At 60.5% G+C, this 18,095-nt stretch overlaps 1 protein-coding gene and 1 long non-coding RNA gene across 2 annotated transcripts; one reads left to right on the forward strand and one right to left on the reverse strand.

Annotated features, from left to right (window-relative positions):
* Window positions 1-16: 16 nt before the first annotated feature.
* DCST1 (DC-STAMP domain containing 1) lies at window positions 17-17,816 on the forward strand. Its single transcript, XM_084866942.1, has 15 exons — window positions 17-125; window positions 417-704; window positions 6,171-6,299; window positions 6,557-6,696; window positions 7,916-8,120; window positions 8,201-8,344; window positions 9,320-9,441; window positions 10,007-10,164; window positions 12,796-12,895; window positions 13,166-13,261; window positions 13,381-13,507; window positions 13,836-13,952; window positions 14,444-14,586; window positions 14,710-14,823; window positions 17,465-17,816. Exons 1-15 carry the CDS (start codon window positions 65-67, stop codon window positions 17,714-17,716), a joined length of 2,196 nt encoding a protein of 731 aa, XP_084723068.1. The 5' UTR covers window positions 17-64; the 3' UTR covers window positions 17,717-17,816.
* On the reverse strand, window positions 13,136-18,076 carry LOC311613258. Its single transcript, XR_014793419.1, has 4 exons — window positions 17,937-18,076; window positions 15,466-15,659; window positions 15,236-15,379; window positions 13,136-13,242 (listed from the first exon to the last, which is right to left on the reverse strand). It is a non-coding gene; the product is annotated as an uncharacterized lncRNA (long non-coding RNA).
* Window positions 18,077-18,095: the final 19 nt, after the last annotated feature.

Here is an 18,095-nt window from a genome sequence, read left to right on the forward strand (position 1 = left end):
AACCTCACGCCCCAGGACGTCCTGGAGGAGACGTCTGAGCGAGAGAGGGTTCCGCGGAGCAGACATGGGCCCCGGAGGTCACCAGGGCGGACCGAACGGGCGGCGGAGGAGAGAGCCCCACACCAGTGAGTCCGCCATCGGCACCCCCTTCCCGGCACCTCCCGCCCCCCATCCTCCCATCCCATCTCTCCGCCAGGACCCTCTCCCCTGCGCTTTGGGGTCCCCACCCCCCTCATTCAGCGCCCCCCCTCCTTTTTTCCCTCAAGTCTGCCCCCCTTCCTTCAGGGCCCCTGCAGTTTCTGCCCCCCCCTAGATCCCCCAGCCTCTAGCCCCCTCACGCCCTCGCCCTGACGACCCGCACCCTGGTCAGAAGGGCCAGGCGTTGGCTCTGATGGGCCGAACGCTTTGGCCCTCAGCGGTGCAGAGGCTCCTGGGCTGGGCACTGCCCGCCGGCTGCAGCCGGTTCCTGTGGCGCCAGCCGGGCGAGTTTCCGGTCACCGCCGTCCTGCTGGGGGCAGGCACGGGGGGGCTGCTGGCCGTCGGTGAGTGCGGAGCGGAAGCGGGGGCGGCTGGGGGGGACACACACATACACCCATCTTTGGGTCTTGGCGTTGACTCTGTCCCCGCAGGCCTCTTTCAGCTCCTGGTGAACCCGATGAGCATCTATGAGGAGCAGAAGATGGTGATCCTGTACGGCTTGGCGGGTGAGTGCGGGGCCAAGGGCAGGGGCACGCGGGAGGCCTGCGGGACGCGGACCCACCCTGGGTCCCCAGGAAGGAGTCTGAGCTTGTTTCTTCCGCACCCAAACGTGCCCCAGCCTCTGAGGGGAGGTCAGAGGGAGGGGGCCCAGGCTGTGGGAGACACAGTCCTTCCCGTGAGGAGTCTCCCCATCGGAAGGACTCCCCGTTACCCTCACGCTACAGCCCCACGCCCACGGCCCCTCCTAGTCCCCATCGCTCCCCCCCTCTCCGGCCTTGTGTCCTGCTCCTCTTGATCAGTACACACTTGATCTTAGCCGAAAGGCCGAGAAGCCATCCTCTTGGTAAGTTCATTCATTCACCCCTAACGGCGCCCGCTGAGAATTTAGCAACGGACAAGACGGACAAGCAGCATTTTTGGGGTTCACTTGCCAGTGGAGAGAGTGAGGCATGGAATGGGCGAGCAATAAGCAAGAGCATTTCTGATAGTGACACGTGGCATGAAAAGAGTTAGCCAGGCCCAGCTGGTGTGGCGCGATGGTTGAGTGTTGACCCATGAAAAGAGGTCATCGGTTGGATTCCCTGTCAGGGCACAGGCCCAGGGTTCTGACTCAGTCCCCAGTGGGAGGTGTGCAGGAGGCCGCAGATCCATGTTTCTCTCTCATTGATGTTTCTGTCTCTCTATCCCTCTCCCTCCCTCTCTCTAAAGTCAATTTAAAAATGAATATATATATATATATATATATATATATATATATATGTTTTGTTTTTTTTTTAAATGTTAACCAGGGGAATATGATGGAAAGGGGCTGGGGAGCTGGCCTGATTAAGCAGTCAGGGAAGGCTTCTCAGAGAAGGTGACATTTGAATATCAGGAGCTGCTGAGCTGTGGGAAAAGAAAGCCCACCTAAAAGTGCTTTAACCATAAAGAACGTTTATTATCTCATCCTATTGGCCCAGGGCACGAAATTTGTGCACAGGTAGGGTCCCTAGTCCTGGCCGGGGATCAGGGCCAATGGGGGCCTTCCAGATGCCAGCTGGGGCCTTCCTTCCCTGGCTGCCAGCTGCAGGCCAGGGTCTTCCTTTGTTCCGTACCGCGCCCCCCCCCCCCCCCCCAGTGGTCAGTGTACATCATAGGGAGCAATCCATCTCCTGGTCTATAGTCGAACTCCTGAGGGGACAGTTTGCCTATTAGCCTTTTATATATATGGATAATAAGTTTCAAGGTTAGAGTGGAATTTGGAGTTTGGATAATTCAGCAGCTTAGTAAACCCACCAAGGACTCAGATTCCTTTCGTGTCTCTCTCTTTTTTTAATCCTCACCTGAGGATATATTTCCATTGATTTGTAGAGAGAGTAGAAGGAAGGGAAGAGGGAAAGAAAGAGATAGAGATAGATAGATAGAGAGAGAGAGAGAGAGAGAGAGAGAGAGAGAGAAATATTGATGTGAGAGAGACACACCAGCTGGTTGCCTCTCACATGTGCTCCAAGCAGGGGCTGGGGATCAAGCTTGCAACAGAGGTACATGCTCTTGATGGAAATCCCTGGGACCCTTCAGTCTGCAAGCTGATACTCTATCCACTGAGCCAAACTGGCCAGGGCTCTTTCACCTTTTTTTCTGCCCCATCTTTGGCCTGCCAGCCACTCCTCTTCAGGCCACGAAGGGGAGGCCACCACTCTGGGCATCACACCTCCATATGACAATGTCAGAAAGTCAAAGCAGTCACTCCATCCTATTGTCTCTCTCTCTCTCTCTCTCTCTCTCTCTCTCTCTCTTTCTCTCTCTTAACATTTAAAAATATATATTTTATTGATTTTTCGTAGGGAGGAAGGGAGATAGATAGAGAGCTAGGAACATCCATGAGAGAGATACATCTACCAGCTGCCTCCTGCACACTCCCCACCGGGGATATGCCCACAACCAATGTACATGCCCTTGACTAGAATCGAACCCGGGACCCTTCAGTCCACAGACCGACGCTCTATCCACTGAGCCAAACCAGTTTCGGCCTATTCTCTCTTTTAAGAACAAGGAAAACTTTTCCCTGTCACCCCCAGCCAGCTTCCCCACGTGTCTCTGGCCAGCACTTGGCAGCAGGTGCCCTTCCCAAACCTGTCCCAGGCGAGGCCCCGCCCGTTTGCTGGACGAACCGCTCTCTTCTAGGTGTACCGGTGGATAACGCGGGTTTTTTCAGTAGATGGAGTTACGCATATTTAAAAAAAATAAATAAATCCGCGTCATTCACCGGTGCCCCTCGTATGGGAGACCGACAGGAAGCTGCTTTTTCTCTGATCGGTGTGTTCACACCTGTCCTGTCGCCGACGACCTTTCACGTAGACCCTTCGCTTGCTGGCTGCGTTCGTTCAGAAGCCCTCGTCCCGCCTCAGGAATTACGACTCCTTTTAAAAGATCTGATTCAGTCTCCTCCATCAGCATTTCCGTCTCGGTTCCTCCTCAGCCTGCTCCCTCCTCCCCGCCCTCCTCCTCAGCTCAGGCCTGGCCCCTGGTGGGGCTTCCTGTCCTGTCCGTGACCTTCTTCTCCGCCTCCTTCCCCTCTGGCTGTCCTGCTGTCAGAGAGGGACGAGAAGAATCAGAGGAAAAGGGACGAAAGTCCGAAGTCACCGGAACTGTTACAAAGCCTGTGTGTGACCGGCACTCGCGCCCGGTGGCTCAGGGGTCCGCGCGGAGGCTCCTTGGAGGCCCAGTCACTGCGGGGGCAGGTCCACGCGGCTGACCTCGGGGGAAGCTGCCCACGGCTCCTGCAGGCGGCCCGCAGCCTCTGCTCCTGGGGTCCGCCCCACGATGGGGCCTCCCAGCGGGCCTGAGGCTGCTCCCTCCCAGCACGGCCGCTCGTCCCGGAGGAATGGCCGCTCGGAGCCTGCCAGGCTGGCCGTGGAGCGCGTACCCCGCTCCCTCCTGAGCGCCCCCGGGCTCCGGGCTCCGGGCAGCCCCGGCCCGGCGGCTCAGCCCGAGTCCGGCCCAGGACCGGGGACCAGGTTTCCCGTCTCGAAGCTCCAGTCCCTGCAGGGTTCCCCCGGAGCCTCTCACTCCACACGGGGAAGGGAACACCCCTTCTCTCCGCAGACTCGCCTCCGACGTCCGCCTGCTCCCACCGTCTCTCTCCGCTCCCCGAAAATCCAAATGTCTGGTCTTGTCTTCACGCTGACTGGCGGGGAGGAGGGTGAGAGGCTAGCTTTGCTCTTTGGGAGTCAAGAGAAGGGGTTGGCACCTCCATCGGGCACGCTCTCTCTCTCTCTTAAAATCCTTATTATTGATTTCAGAGAGGGAGGGAGAGGGGGAGAGAGATGGAAACATCAACGGTGAGAGAGAATCATTGGCTGCCTCCTGCACGCCCCACTCTGGGGATCGAACCCACACCCCGGGCATGTGCCCTGACCGGGAGCCCAACGGTGACCTCCTGGTTTATAGGTCGACACTCAACCACTGAGCCACGCCGGCCGGGCCGTGGGGCTCTCTTTCGAATGTAGGGCAACTCCATCCCCTCTCTCCCTCAGCGTGACTCTGTGGTCAGAAGGCCAAGACCACAGAAAAAAGCCCCTTCGATGCTCGGTTTTACCACCACTGGGTTAGACAAACCACTCCCGGAGTCAGGGCGTGGACAGGCCACTGCCCTGGAACAAAACCCACGCTGTCTTAGCAAGAAAGAAAGCAGAGCCAGCTGCTGGGTGGCACCGACGGGGTTTGCAGCAAACCTGTAGGACGAGGCGGTGCCCGACGGGTGAGGACGAGGGGGAGGCGTGCTCCCGCTGGGAGGACAGCCAGGGCGAAGGCCAGGGAGGAGCGACGAGCTTGGCACGTTCTAGAACAGCAGCGAGGCCTGCGAGGGCCGAGGAGCAGGGCATGGCGTCGGGAGGGAGGCAGAGGCCGGATCGCAAGCCCGTGGGCCCCGCTGAGGGATGTGGATTCGGTTCCACACGTGGTAGAAGGCCACGGGGCGGCGTGAAGCAGGCCGGGGATGTGCTCGGACCTCTGTGTTCACACGACCACTCTGGCTGCCTCGTGAAGGACAGCTCAGCCTCAGAGGAAGTGGGGGGCCGGCTGGTCCCAGCGAGAGTGACGGGGGCTCCGGGAGGGCAGTGGACACCCCATGGAGCACAGGCTCGGGGTTGGCTTTGGAGACCCGGGAGGAGCGCTCTGTCCACACGGGGATCTTCTGGGTCCCCCGACCAGCCAGCGCTGCTCCTTCGGCCTGGAATGCCGCCCGCCCGTGCCCTCTAACAACAGTTACTCATCCCCGGCCGCTGACACATCACCGCCTTTGTCCGGCGCGCGGCCCCGCCCCTCCCTGCAGAGGCCCACTCCCGCCCCTGCTCCCACGGCTCTCTGAGCGCCTCCCGAGCCCTCGGCGCTCACCGCTGCATCATCTGTTTACGCGTCTGTCTCTCCCCTGGATTAGGAGCCTCGGGGAGCTCACTGTCTCCTTTCACAGACCACAGGGACGCGCGTGGGAAACGGCTAAGACGTACCAGGAGGCGCATGCTTACGGGCTCAGTGAGGGACCGGGGTCAGGGTGCTGTAGGTGCCAGAGCGTGGGGAGCACTGAGGTGGCTCTGCCCTCTCTTCTGAACGCTCTGAGCGCCAAGGCCTGTTTCCAGAATTTTTCTCTCGTTCTCTCTGCTGCCTCAGCACCCAGGGACAGTGACAATGCAACCTGGAGATGGAAATGAGGCCCTCTCCCCTTTTTAAAAAAATATATTTTATTGATTTTTTTACAGGGAAGAAGAGAGAGGGATAGAGAATTAGAAACATCGATGAGAGAGAAACATCGACCAGCTGCCTCCTGCACACCCCCACCGGGGACATGCCCGCAACCAATGTACGTGCCCCTGACCGGAATCGAACCTGGGACCCTTCAGTCCACAGATCCTTGCTCTATCCACCGAGCCAAACCGGTCTCAGCTTTCTTTCTTTTTTTTTTTTTTCCCCGTTCCCTTTTTTTAAAAAAAATATATTTTTATTGATTTTTACAGAGAGCAGGGGAGAGGGATAGAGTGTTAGAAACATCAAAGAGAGAGAATCATTGATCAGCTGCCTCTTGCACACCCCCTACCGGGGATGTGCCCGCAACCAAGGTACATGCCCTTGACCGGAATCGAACCTGGGACCTTTCAGTCCACGGGCCGATACTCTATCCACTGAGCCACACCGGTTCCGGCAGGCCCCCTTCCCTCACACAGGCACTCACTCCTGTATGTTCACAAAGTCACTCACCAGCCACGGCCTTCCACCTCCCAGCCCTCCGGGGACGGCACCCAGCTGAGCTCTGTAATGGCTGTTGGATACGTGGAGTAATGGTGGCCCGGAAGGCCGATCCAAGTCCGTGTAACTGGGGACGAGAGCGGGATGGGGTGTTCCAGAAGGGAGCTGGGGGGGTGGGGGTTACTCCGGTGAACCTGGTAGACTAACCAGCGCCCTCGCTCTGCCTCACCGCCTCCCCGGCTCTCCCACAGGCTCCGGGGCCGTGGGCTGGAGCACCTCCCCGCGGATCCGCTGTGCCAGCCTCCTGCTCATCCCCAAGATGCTGGGCAAGGAGGGCAGGCTCTTTGTGCTGGGATACGCACTGGCCGCCATCTACGAGGGTGAGTGTGCCCTGGGGCCCGCCGTGACCCTCGTGGGACACCCCGGGAGCCGGGCCGGGCAGCGGAGAAAGGGTGGGAATCCGATCCCAGCGGCGGCCTCTGGCCCAGGGTCCCCGAGAGAGGCCTCCTCCGTGGACACGGGACAAACCGGGCCGAAGGAGAGGACCTCTCGGGGCTGGGAGGTGGTCCCTGCCTGTGGTGTGGGAGTAGGAGAGGGGCTGAGCCGGAGGGAGTGACTCCTCGGGCCTCCTCCCCAGGACCCGTGGCCAACCTGCGGTTCAACCTCAACGAGGTGGTGGCCTCGCTGGGCTGCACGGTGGAGCTGCAGATCAACAACACGCGCGCGGCCTGGCGCGTCTCCACCGCCCCGCTGCGCGCCGTGTTCCAGGACCTGCTGGTCAGGACCCTGCGGGGGCGGGGGCGGGGGCGGGGGGCCCCTATTCTCAGGAGGACCTAGGGGACCTGAGCTGGGAGCTGGGACCCTGAATTCACTCTTTCCCAAACAGGGGATTCCTGGCATTTTTTTTTTTTCAAGACTGTCCACAGGGTGTGCCTCGCCTCAGTCATGGGGACAGGCCTCACCCCAAACACAAAGTGGGAGGTTCGCTGGGCAGCTGAACTAGAAGGTCAGGGGCTTGGGGTCCTCGGCCTTGAGGGTTTGGAAGCTTTGAAGATCAGGGGAGTAGACTCAGTGTTTCCCAAAGTGTGGTACGCGTACCCCCAGGGCTACGGGAAGAGTCTGGTGGGGGTACGCGTTGCACCGGAGTTTGGTGGGAATATGCACTGCACTGTGCTTAGCTGCACCTGATTCTACGTTCTCATGAGTACGAGGGGCACTCAGCGTTACGAACGTTATAGAAGGGGTACACGTATGTCAAAAGTTTGGGAAACAGAGGACTAGAGCATTGGTTTTTTGTTTTGTTTTTTAATATATTTTATTATTGATTTTTTTTACAGAGAGGAAGGGAGAGGGATGGAGAGCTAGAAACATCGATGAGTGAGAAACATCGACCAGCTGCCTCTTGCACACCCTCTACAGGGGATGTGCCCGCAACCAAGATACATGCCCTTGACCAGAATCGAACCTGGGACCTTTCAGTCCCCAAGCCGATGCTCTATCCACTGAGCCACACGGGTTCCGGCAGCATTGGGCTTTGGAGACGGGGGGTTTGGAGCATTGAGCTGGGGAGATCGGGGTTGAAGGGCTTGGGAGTGGGGACACTGAGACGGCCTAGTGGCCTGAGGGATGGGAGATGTGGGCTGAAGTCCAAGGACTTGAGGATCCCAACGGCGTTCACCGGAGTAACCCCCCACCCCCCCCAGCTCCCTTCTGGAACACCCCATCCCGCTCTCGTCCCCTGAGGATCAAGGATCTGGGGCGGGAGGCCTGAGGAGGAGCTGGGAGCCTGGGAGGGGAGCAAAGCGGAGGCAGCAGGGGAGAGGGGTGGGCTCGGGACTGTAGCCAGTGGGGAGGGGAGGTGAGCACCCGCCTCAGGGCCCAGGCTCCTACAGGCCTCGCGAAGGGCCCGAAGCCCGGGTAACGGGGGAGGAGAGGCCAGGGGGCAGCAGACGCTCTCAGCCCCCGTCCCTGCCCTGTCCACCCCTCTCGCCCCCAGGGCAGCAAAAAGTCCCTGAGAGCCGAGACGCAGAACATCTCCAACTCCTTCGAGGAGCTGGACGCCCAGGTGAACAGCGAGACCGGCTACACGCCCGAGGACGCCGGGGGCCTGGCGGAGACGGCCCGGCTCCGCGCCCCGGCCTTCCGGGCCCACCTCTCCACCCAGAAGATGTACGAGCTGAAGACCAAGCTGCGCTGCGCCTGTGAGGGGCGGCCCGGGGGGGGGGGGGGCAGCCGCGGGGCTCCGGTCAGGGTGCGGGACCTCAGACCGCCCGCCCCACAGACGTGGTGGACAGGGCCGTCCTCAGCTGCCGCCGCTGGTTTGACAAGAAGCACGCAGAGTGCATGCAGCGCATCCCGGTCCCGCTCCTCAACCACCTGCTCTGCCTGCCCATGAAGTTCAAGTTCTTCTGCGGCATCGCCAGGGGTCAGCGCCGCGGCAGGAGGGTGGGGGCACCGGGGCTGGGGAGCCGAGTCCCGGGGTGCGTTGGGAAGGCGTGGGGCAGGAAGCCATGGGGCGGGAGGCTCTATCCCACATGTGTCAAACACAAGGCCCGCGGGCCAAATCCAGCCCGCCAGGCCTTGCAATGTGGCCCGCACCGCGCTGTCATCACTGCACTCCGCTGTCAGTTTATGACATTGTCAGTTTATGACTGTTCAGTAAACCATTCGGCCCGCGATTTAGGCTGGATTTTAGATTTTGGCCCCTTCTCTGATTGAGTTCGACACCCCTACTCTAGGCTCTGAGGACACAGCCCCTTCCGAGCCAGCCCTTCCACCCTCCAGGGTCAGTGACAGCTGAAACACAGGCATCATCTAGTGCTGCTCCCGCCCAGGTTCTTTCTTTTTTTTAATTTTTATTTATTTATTTTTAAAAATATATATTTTATTGATTTTTTACAGAGAGGAAGAGAGAGGGATAGAGAGTTAGAAACATCAATGAGAGAGAATCATCGATCAGCTGCCTCCTGCACACCCCCCACTGGGGATGTGCCCGCAACCAAGGTACATGCCCTTGACCGGAATCGAGCCCGGGACGTTTCAGTCCACAGGCCGACGCTCTACCCACTGAGCCAAACCGGTTCCGGCCCGCCCGGGGTTCCTGAGGGTTTAAGGAGATAGCACTTGTGAGGAAGGTAGCAGGGCTGGCAGGCGGAGGAGCTGCTCTATGAGTATCGACGGACTTTATTGCCAATTGGCATGGTGAGAGACGGTGGGAACGGGGGAATCAGACCTTGCTCCCAGGAAAGAACTCAGGAAAGCAGAGAGGAAACGGACCCCAGGGGGTCGAACGCCGTGGCAGGGAGGCCGAGAGCGGGACGGAGGGGCTCCCCAGGGGACAGCTGGAGGCTGGGCACTGGGCCCGGGCAGGCAGCCCTCCCTCACCCGCCCCTCCCACCAGCGATGGAAGTTTGGTGCCGCAGCCGCATCCCTGTGGAAGGCAACTTCGGGCAGACGTACGACTCCGTCAACCAGTCTATTCAGGGGCTGGGCGGGGACTTTTCGGCCACGATCAACTTCAAGGTAGGAGGCAGGGGCACTTTGGAAATGGAGGGGGGGGGGGTTGGGAGTGGGAGGAGGCACAGGGGAGAGGGCCTGAGGTAGGGTGAGGGGGGGCGGGGAGAGATCACTGGGCGTGGGAGGGGCAGGAGGGGCACAGCAGGGGTGCCGGGTGCTAGGAGAGGCGCAGGCTGGGCCTGCGTGCGGTGCCTGGAGCTGGCTGGGGACGGGTGGTCAGCCAGGTGTGAGGGTCAGCTCCTACAGACGCAGGGGAGCGAGCCCCGGCGGGGAGGGCGGGGAGCAGAAGGAAGCAGCAGCTCCCGCAGGCCCTGCGACCAGCCAGGGGGCATGGCCTGCGCGGGGCACCGGGGAGCGATGCCACGGGGAGGCCGGGCCGGGCAAACAGAGGAGCTGAGCTGTGAATCCCGACTGACCTTTTTGTTATAGTGGGTGTGGGTGTAGGCAGGTGGGGAATGGGGGAGAGGGGGGGCGATCAGACCTTGTTCCCGGGAAGAGAAGCCAAGGAAAGCAGAGAGGAAGCGCATGTAAGGTGGAGGAGAGCCTGAGGGCCGCACCTGTGCCTCCGCAGGAGGAGAAGCAGGCAGGGCTGCTGGGCCTCAACGCCAGCTGGGAGCACATGAGCACCGAGGTGCGGGACTACGTGCGGCGCCAGGAGGCCCAGCTGGAGTGGGCCCTGGGGCTGCTGCACGTGCTGCTGTCCTGCACCTTCCTCATCGTCCTCCACTCGTGAGCCCCCCCTCGCCCCGCCCGCCCCGCCCCGCCCCGCCCCGCCCCGCCCCCGCTCCCGAAGCCCCTCCCTGCGCTCCGGAGAGGAGCCTGCCCCGGGGAGCCTGGGAGAGCCGACCGTCAGGCCCACCTCCAGCTCTGGTTTTTTTATATATATAGATTTTTTAATTGATTTTTTATTTTATTTTATACACACACACACACACACACATATATATATATATTTGATTTTTTTACAGGGAGGAAGGGAGAGAGAGAGAGTTAGAAACATTCATCAGCTGCCTCCTGCACACCCCCCACTGGGGATGTGCCCGCAACCAAGGTACGTGCCCTTGACCGGAATCGAACCCAGAACCCTTCAGTCCGCAGACCGACGCTCTATCCACTGAGCCACACCGGTTTCGGCCCACCTCCAGCTCTGAGTGTGCAGGTCCCCGTGCCCGTTCTGAGCGGGCTCGCGCACACAGAGCTGGAGGAGACCTGGCATTCTGTCAGAGCGGCCTCGCCCGTGCTCCCGCCGCCTCCAAAGGCCGCCCGCCCTCCTCTATCCACTCCTTCCAGCTTCATCCCGATGCTGACGCTGTTACTTCTCGCGTTGACTTTTGATTTTTTTTCTCCCCTCGCCCTTCCTATTCCCCTTGGCTCTGACTTTGTGCCATTTTTATCGTCCAATTCTGCTTTCATTCTCTCCCGCCTGCCGTGCTGGCAGCCACTTTCCCTCCATTGGGACCAAAGTCCTCAGCCCCACCCAGCCTGGCATCCAGCTGGCCGCCCCGGCCTCGCTCTCCGTCCCCTATTGACCTCTGGACCCTCTGCTTCCTGCCTCCGCCCCCAGAGGCTGGAGATGGCCGGGCAGGGGCCGGGCGGGGGTCGGGCAGGGAGGCCGCAGTGGCTCCTGCTCGGCTGCCCGTGTTTGCAGAGCCGGGAGTGACTCCAGTGCGCGGTTACGCTGTGCCTGTGAGAGGACAGAGATGAATGGGCCGCATCCCCCCTCCAGAGCTCACAGCGAGGGCAGACAAGAGAGGCGGCTGAGAAACAGAGGCGCTTCAAGGGCTGCGGGACGGGTGTGGGAGCCGAGGAGGCGCCCCGGCAGGAGCTATAAATGGGCCTCCAAAGGCTGCAGACGGGGAGAAAGGGTGTTCTCTCGGGCAAGGATCCTGGCATCTGTGGGGTGTGGGGGGCAGAGGACGTGGCCGGAGTGGGCGGGGCCAGACCGTCTGGAAAGCCCGGGGCGGTGGCTGGAGGGACTGGGGCGGACCGAAGGCAGGAGTCCAAGGCGGGTCAGAGGTTAGGGAGCCTGGGGACTGGGGCGTGGCAGGAAGCTGGCCCGAGAAGGCCCTAAAAGGGAAAGGTGTCGCAGGCCTCAGAGCGAGCTTGGGGCGGGGAGGAAGGAGGCACCGAGGCAAAAGGCACTTCCAGGCTTTCAACCCGGGTGAGGTCACTCCCTGAGGGGGCAGCGCTGGGGACAGGGCGGGGCCCAGGCTCCGGAGGCCTGTGCACAGTAGCGATAGGTTCCTCCACAAGGGGGCGCTCACCGTCTTCCTTCGCATTTAGAGTTAGTTCCACTTGAAAGGGAAAGATGGATGGATTATGACAAGGTCCCAGGGCCAATAGCATTGGCAGTTACGATTCACAGTTTACAGAGATTATTTAATGTAATTTTATAGTTTCAAACACATTTTACTTTTCAAAAAACATTTTTATTGACTTCAGAGAGGACAGGAGAGGGAGGGAGGGATAGAAACGTCAATGATGAGAGGGAATCATTGATCAGCTGCCTCCTGCACGCCCCCTACTGGGGATGGAGCCCGAAACCCAGGCGAGGGCCAAACACATTTTCAACAATTAACTTTTTTTTTTCCTTAGAAAATGGAAACATTGCCAAAACTGGTTTGGCTCAGTGGATAGAGCATCAGCCTGTGGACTGAAGGGTCCCGGATTCGATTCCAGTCAAGGGCATGTGCTTTGGTTGTGAGCACATCCCCAGTGGGAGGGAGGTGCAGGAGGCAGCTGATCTAGTTTTTCTCTCATCAATGTTTCTAACTCTCTATCCCTCTCCCTTCCTCCCTGTAAAAAAATCAATAATATATATATAAAACGAAAGCATTATGTGCGACCTTGGCAGATACACGGAGGGGAGTTACACATGTACACACACCCTCCTACTCCCCTCCCCCCAGAAACCACTGCTGTGGCCAGGGGTGTGTCCGAGGGGAAGGAAAGTGGTGTTTGGGTGACTTTTGCTCGAAGGAACCTCCAGGAGAAGTTTTTCAGGCTCAGCCGAGAGGCGAGGACTCCAGTGGTGAATGGGGGAGTCACAATGGGTCAGGTGACTGCTGAAACCTTGCCGGGTTCCCCCACCTCTGGGCCTTTGCTCTGCTGTTTCCTCTGCTTGATGCTCCTCCTGCCAGGTCCAGCCTGGGACGTCTCCCCTCCTCCCGCGACACCCCGCGCACAGCCCTCCCCACCCCCCCTCGGTCTCAGGGCTGGCACAGATGTCTCTCACTGGGCCCGCCTGAGGGCAGGGCAGAGGCTCCTAGGATGTAGATGGCGCTCAGAGGCCGGCTGGTGGAGTGACTGTGCCTTAGGAAGCCCAGGGCTGGAGAGAGATGGAGACATTCTTGTCCGCAGGTCCTTCTCCTACATGGACAGCTACAACGGGGACATTCGCTTTGACAACATCTACATCAGCACCTACTTCTGTCAGATCGATGAACGCAGGAAGAAGCTGGTGAGTGGGGGGGTGAGATCAGGCCCGCAGGGGAGGGCAGTTAGGGGTGATCAGGCAGGCAGGGGCAGTTAGAGGCAATCAGGCTGGCAGGGAAGGGCAGTTGGGGGAAGATCAGGCTGGCAGGGGTGGGCCATTGGGGTTGAAATCAGGCTGGCAGGGGAGGGCAGTTGGGGGTAACCAGGCCAGCAGGGGAGGGCAGGAGAAAAAAAAGCTGGTGAGTGGGCCCAGCCTTACCCTTGGTGCTCCCCGCTGTGGTTCATCTTCTTCCAGGGCAAACGGACTCTGCTGCCGCTCCGCAAAGCGGAGAAGAAGACCGTCATCTTCCCCTACGACCCCACCATCCAGGCCTCAGAAATGAGAAACGTGGTGAGGAGGGGGGGGGGGGGCACCAGAGGCACAGACCTGAGTGAGGAGGGTGAAGGCTGCGAGAGGGCTCCCTGCCGGGGCAGTGGCGTGCCCGCTCCACCCCGCCTGCTCTCGGGCAGATAATGGAGCTGCTGGAGACAGTGCCGGTGCTGCTGCTGCTGCTGGTGCTGTGCGGGCTGGACTGGGCCCTCTACTCCATCTTCGACACCATCCGCCAGCACTCCTTCCTGCAGTACTCCTTCCGCAGTGAGCGCGCCGGGCACCACCCTGTCTGGCCACACACCCTGCCCGGCCACCCACCCCGGTGCTTCCCATCTCCGCCTCTGGGTCTCAGGCCTTTCCGTCCTCCTCAGGGTCACGTCTGAGCCCTGACACCTGACAGCTGGCCCCGGGCCCTGGGTCTCCAGCCCCCTTTCCACCTACAACGGGGCGCCCAGTGGAGGGACGGGATGTGCAGCTGAGAAGTGTTTCTGTGCTCGGACCTCTCCCCATCCCCTTAACGCCAACTCCAAACCTCACCCCCGCCCCCACCCCCGCCCCCATCCCCCATCCCACGCCCGGATCTTCGCCTCAGGCCGTCATAAACTGGAGGTGAAAGTTGGGGGGGACTCCCTGATCGCCCGGCTGCTCCGGAAAACCATCGGGGCGCTGAACACCTCCTCGGAGACAGTGGTGGAATCCAACAACATGCGTGCGTGGCGCGGAGGCTCCGGAGCTGAGGAATGGGGGGCTGCGGGGCGAGGGCCCCTCCGAGGCCGGGAGTGGGGGCCGGGGCCTTGGGGTGGGGAGACAGGGGGGTCAGAGGACTCTGTTGGGGTTGGGGAATCAGAGCAGGAAATATTGGGTCCAACTGGAAGAGCTGGAGGATGACAGGCCTGGGTCAGCGGAGCCGGGGGGGGGAGGGGGGGGGGGCTGGGCCTTAGGGCCAGAGGGTCCCATCCTCTGGAGGGCGTTGTTGTCCCACAGCCCTCTCTGCTCTGATGGAAGCCGCCTACACCTGCGCGGTGCTGAGCAGAGAGCCACATGGGCCTGGGTGGCACCGCTCCTCAGGGGAAGGGGGCAGCAGGAGTCCAGCGAGGAGTCAGACCCAACCCGCACCCTCGCTGGGATGGGAATTCAGCCAGGGCTGCCTGTCCCTCAGCGGCCAGACCCTTACAGCCCCCCTCCCCTGCCCGCCCCCAGCCTGTCTGCCTCAGCCCCTGTCCCTGAGCGCCGGAGACTATGTGAGGACCGGACTCCCCACGGGCCTGCTGGTGTGTCTCTGTCTGCTCCAGGCTTTCGGCTACCGGCTGCGGAGGGTCATCGCAGCATTCTACTTCCCCAAGGTGCACCCTGACCGCCCCCCTGACCTCCCCCCTGACTCCCCCCCCAGGCAGCGCTCACACACACCAGCCGCCCGCACCAGCCCCCGCCCGCTGTCCCTGTCGCTGACCCCCCTCTCCCCCCAGCGAGAGAAGAAGCGGGTCCTGTTCTTCTACAACGAGCTCCTGAGGAAAAGGGCGGCCTTCACCAAGCTGAGGAGGGCGGCCATCGTGAGGCAGGCGCGGGAGCAGAGAGCCCGGGTGAGTCAGGCCAGGCCTGCGCCGTGCTCCCCGCTGGGCCTGAGAACGCCGGAGGAGGGGCTTCTCCCCTCAGTCCGCCCGGCCCCGCCAGGCCCCCCGCCCCTGGAAGCTCAGTGCGTTCAGACGTGATTCACGCCGAAGGGCCTGGTCCCCTGCTCTGGACGCCAGGGCTGTGTCCGTCTCTGAGCCCAGACGTCAGCCCGGCCTGAGCCACTCAGAGGACCAGCAGGAAGCAGTGGGAAGGGGAACAGGATTTGACCAAAGGAAAGCAAGAGGGGTTCGTCAGAAACCGGGGACCGAGGCAAAGCCACGGGTCCTCCTGAGAGGCCCGCAGACCAGACGCTGGGGCGACCCATAGGCAGCAGGAGGCGGGGGCTGGGGTCCGGAGGCCTCACCGAGGGGCATGAGGCACATGGGAAGCACACTGAGCTGGAAGATCCAGGCTCGTCCACACTCCCCCGTGAGGCTGGGTCACTCTGGCCATCATCCTCGCCGGACCTGGGTTTCCCTCTGACGGACGGGAGGCGGGACAGGTCTGCAGCCTGCTCCCTGGAGACTAGCAAGAGAGGGACCGTCAGGTGTGGACCGGGGCTCCGGGTCTTATTACCATGACGACTATGTGATGGCTCCTGTCCGTATTACCATGACGACTCTCATTTAAACGCTGTGCCTCGGTGTTCTGGGAAATGGAGTCACCGGCTCCGCTGGGCTGTGGTCAGGACTAAATGGGTTTTGCTGCCGCCGTGGTGCAAGCACTCAGGAAGTCCTGTACACGTGTTAGGTGTCATCCTGTGACCCTAGGCCAGTGGCCACCTCTCCAACCACAGTTTTCTCTCCTGGAAAAGAGATGGTGGTGATGATGATGATGATGATGATGATAACAGTATCTGCCTTACATGGTTATTGTTTGAATTGAGTTAATTTACTTACAGTTTCTTAGTACAGGGCCCAACATTTATTTATTATTCTTTTTTAAAATATATTTTATTGATTTTTTACAGAGAGGAAGGGAGAGGGATAGAGAGTTAGAAACATCGATGGGAGAGAAACATAGACCAGCCGCCTCCTGCACACCCCTCACTGGGGATGTGCCCGCAACCAAGGTACATGCCCTTGACCAGAATCGAACCCGGGATCCTTCAGTCCACAGGCTGACGCTCTATCCACGGAGCACACCGGTTAGGCGAACATGGGACCTTTCAGTCCACAGGCCAAATGCTCTGTCCACTGAGCCAAACCAGTTAGGGCAGGGCCCAACATTTAAAAAACAACAAGTTGTACCTGTTCTTATTTAATCACACTCATGAAAGGGAGAATGCCGGTTTAACGTTTTCCTCTGTGCCCAGACCCCCTACCCCCCATGAAACGCACCATGACTGATAAAAAAAAAAAAAGAACATACTGTGACCCCATGACCCGGTCCTGAAGTGACGTGGATTCTGATGGGCAGATGGAAACGTGAAGGGCATTCCTTCCACGCGGGAACAGAATGTGCCAAGACTAAAAACCCACGCAAAGGGCGCGCAGAGGGCCAGGGCTGGGCTAGGGAGGCAGGCACAGCTCAGGAAGGAGGACACTGGGCCGGAGGCTGGAAAGGGACCAGACTGTGGAAGCTATGGAAGCCCCGCACAGGAGTCCTGCCTTGGGCGGGCAGTGCAGCTCCTGGAGGTTTTTGAGCCGAGGGTGACCTGTGGAGAGGGTGGGGGAGAGGGGGAGCATCTAGCACCACCACCAGGCTGGCAGTTTCAATCAGGATCCCTGGGTCCAGCCAGGTTTGATTGTTTACTGTCTTGGTGCCTTTGGGGAAGTCACTTCACCTTTGTGAGATTCACCCTCCTCATCTGTAAAGTGATAGTCTCATCTGCCCTCCTCACTGCTCAGGCCCACCCTGAGAACCAAGTAAGACGATTGATGGGAAATCGAGAATGATGGTGATTGCTGTTGCTAGCTGGGACAGTCCACACTGCATCCTCCACTCTTTTTAAAATATATATATATATATATTTGCCGAGACCGGTTTGGCTCAGTGGTAGAGCGTCGGCCTGCAGACTGAAAGGTCCCGGGTTCGATTCCGGTCAAGGGCATGTACCTTGGTTTCGGGCACATCCCCAGTGGGGGTTGTGCAGGAGACAGCTGATCAATGTTTCTCTCTCATCAATGTTTCTAACTCTCTATCCTTCTACCTTCCTCTCTGTAATAAAAGCAATAAAATATATATATTTTTATTGATTTTAGAGAAGGGAGGGGAAGAGAGATAGAAACATCAATGATGAGGATCATTGATCTGCTGCCTCCTGCACGCCTCACACTGGGGATTAAGCCCACAACCTGGGCATGTGACCTGACCGGGAATCCAACCTTGACCTCCTGGTTCATTGGTCCACGCTCAACCAGAGTCCCACCAGCCGGTCCCTCCCCCTCTCCATCATGGAGTGCGGGCGGGGAGCCCTCTAGGACCCACCTCCTTAGCACCCAGGCTCTCGGGGGGGGGGGGGGGGGGTCCTCTTTGCCCAATCCAGTTTTCTCCACCTCGTGGGCACTGCCATGCCTTGAGTCTCCGGACAAGAAGCGCGGGTCAGTCCCCTCGCGCCTTTCCCCACCTCGCCCCCTCGCTAGCGCTAACCCTCCCCGCTTCCCACAGCGCCACGACCTGGCGGACATCCTGCACCGCCGCTGCCACTTCCTGCGCCCCTGGCTGCGCCGGCGCTGTGTGGTGTGCCAGGCCCCGGAGGCACCCGACTCCTACGTGTGCCCGACTGCGGACTGCGCGGCGGTGTACTGCCCGTCCTGCTGGGACGACATGCGGCAGCGCTGCCCGGTCTGCACGCCCCGGGAGGAGCTCTCCTCCTCCGCCTACAGCGACAGCAACGACGACGCCACCTACGCGGAGTGAAGGGGCGCCCTGCGTGCTCCCCCTTCGCCCCTTCCGAATCAATAAAATGCTGTGCACACCCCCGCTGCCCGCGCTCCGCCCGCGGGGATCCGGTACTCGGGCGGGGAGCGGGCCGGGCGCTGCCGGGCGGGCAGCCCGGGAGAACTGGCACCGATCGCCGCAGGGCCGGGCGGCGGACTGGAGGCGGGAGGCGGCAACGCTGCTAGGAAGAAGCCCGGACCTGCGGCGGGTGGAGAAGCGACGCCCCAGCCGGTCAGACCGGCCTCCGATCCCACCCAGCACGGCAGCTGGAAAGCGGCGGCGCTGCGCTGAGCAAGCGGAGTCCTGGGTCCGGGTCGGCTTCTTTAGGAACCGGAGCGGCGGGGCGGGGCCTCTCGGG

This window comes from Pipistrellus hanaki, assembly GCF_964339955.1.
Source record: "Pipistrellus hanaki genome assembly, chromosome: 18".
NCBI classification, from domain to species: domain Eukaryota; kingdom Metazoa; phylum Chordata; class Mammalia; order Chiroptera; family Vespertilionidae; genus Pipistrellus; species Pipistrellus hanaki.

Excerpts from the sequence above, each read along its gene's own strand:
- DCST1 (XM_084866942.1), top strand. The coding sequence starts at position 65 with ATGGGCCCCGGAGGTCACCAGGGCGGACCGAACGGGCGGCGGAGGAGA. Across the intron at positions 6,697-7,915 it reads CCGTGTTCCAGGACCTGCTG|GGCAGCAAAAAGTCCCTGAG; the intron begins GTCAGGACCCTG and ends TCTCGCCCCCAG. Across the intron at positions 8,121-8,200 it reads GACCAAGCTGCGCTGCGCCT|ACGTGGTGGACAGGGCCGTC; the intron begins GTGAGGGGCGGC and ends CCCGCCCCACAG.